General features: G+C 40.0%; 1 protein-coding gene across 1 annotated transcript in view; it reads left to right on the forward strand.

Moving 5' to 3' along the window:
- Nucleotides 1-653: 653 nt before the first annotated feature.
- The window catches only part of LOC119591587 (malate dehydrogenase, mitochondrial-like), a 5,349-nt gene continuing 4,476 nt past the window's right edge, over nt 654-1,526 (forward strand). Inside the window, exon 1 of the mRNA XM_037940346.1 lies at nt 654-843. Within this exon, the coding sequence (XP_037796274.1) occupies nt 766-843 (78 nt within the window). The 5' untranslated portion in view covers nt 654-765. The remainder of the gene's footprint in view (nt 844-1,526) is intronic.

Here is a 1,526-nt window from a genome sequence, read left to right on the forward strand (position 1 = left end):
TTCAACAGTATTAAGATATCTACCTGCTGTATTTCCATAGATATACTGCCATATGCATAGAGAACCTTATAGACTAACAGACAGCACACTAGGGCCAATGTGAAACTAATGACGTGTAAAGTACCAAATGGGATGATGTGTACAGTATAACAGTACCAATTATTTGTTAATTTCTGTTAAATACTACAGTTCACTTATCACAGAGATAGCAGAGAGCTGCAAATATTTTGTGATAATATTAAAGAATCGTTAAAAGGTAGATTTTCATGTAACTAATATATATTTTATTTTCAGAAGTATTGTAATTCATAACACTAATCCGTTATACATCATTTAATGAATAAGTGGAAAGCTGCATCAACTAGACATGCACTCACATCTGTCAAAACAGATAGTCCATTATGCTGAGTGCATGCAAGAGATAGGGCTTCATGGTTATTGCGTAATCGTTATCTCTGCACAAAGAGCATAACTCCTACGCCTAAGCGGTTTCTGCTCGATGCACGTCATATTTTCTACCGTTGCGCTGTGATTTAAGCATATAATTTCAGAAGCAAAGCCTGTGTTTCGAACGACAAACATATCATGGCATCCATACCTGACTGATAAATCCAAGATTCCCCTAAATCCCAAGAGCCCGCTGTAGCTAACGAAGGTAGCGTTTTCCGCTGACTTGGCAGCCCTCAGGGAGCTCTGAGCCGGTGTCGCCTGTGCAGACTACACCTCAAGGGAGCGGACGGCAGCGGCACTTCGACACCAATTACCATGTTTTCCAGACTTGCCAAGCCCCAGACTGCCAATGTTCTTGGTCAGCTGGTCAAGAACTTCTCCACCACCAATGCTGTGAGTTTCATTTTCTCAGGATTACTGTCTATCTCCAGATATTAACAAGGGAAAAAAGTCGGCCGATTTGTAATATGAAAATATGTGAATATCGGATTTTTTCCCCTTCGAGGCGGCTACGGCAGCATGTATTTATATATCTGGTCGTATATAATCGTGGGGAGGCGTATTCCAACTATCTCATGAGACTTCAGAGTCCATAATGTGATCGTGAAATGTATGACCTTGAAAGAACGGAATCACGTAGAGGTCATGTGAACACGTCGCCCCGTGCAATGAGCTGCAATGTTCTCTTTTCCTCTGTCCTTTGGTAATGCGCTGCAATGTTCTCTTTTCCTCTGTCCTTTGGTAATGCTCATTATTAAACCTCTGAGAACCTCCGACGTTATTTATCACTTGATTAAACCTTCTTTTACTTCAAGAAACGAGAAAGGTTTTCTCATGTAGGAGTATTCTTCGAAGTACCGGCGAAGTGGATGGAAAGTTTTTTTTCTATGGCAGTTCTTGGCAGAGAAACGTTCGCCTGGCTGTGGGTCAGATTATTAAGGAAAGGACATCATATTGAATAATTATTGATTAATTGCTGAAAACTTGGCCATTTACCATATTAAGTAAGGTGAAACAGTAATGAAGGCATTTTACTGTATTTGAATTTGATTTACTGAAGGCAATTTAGATTCATT

Source organism: Penaeus monodon, chromosome 28, assembly GCF_015228065.2.
Source record: "Penaeus monodon isolate SGIC_2016 chromosome 28, NSTDA_Pmon_1, whole genome shotgun sequence".
NCBI classification, from domain to species: domain Eukaryota; kingdom Metazoa; phylum Arthropoda; class Malacostraca; order Decapoda; family Penaeidae; genus Penaeus; species Penaeus monodon.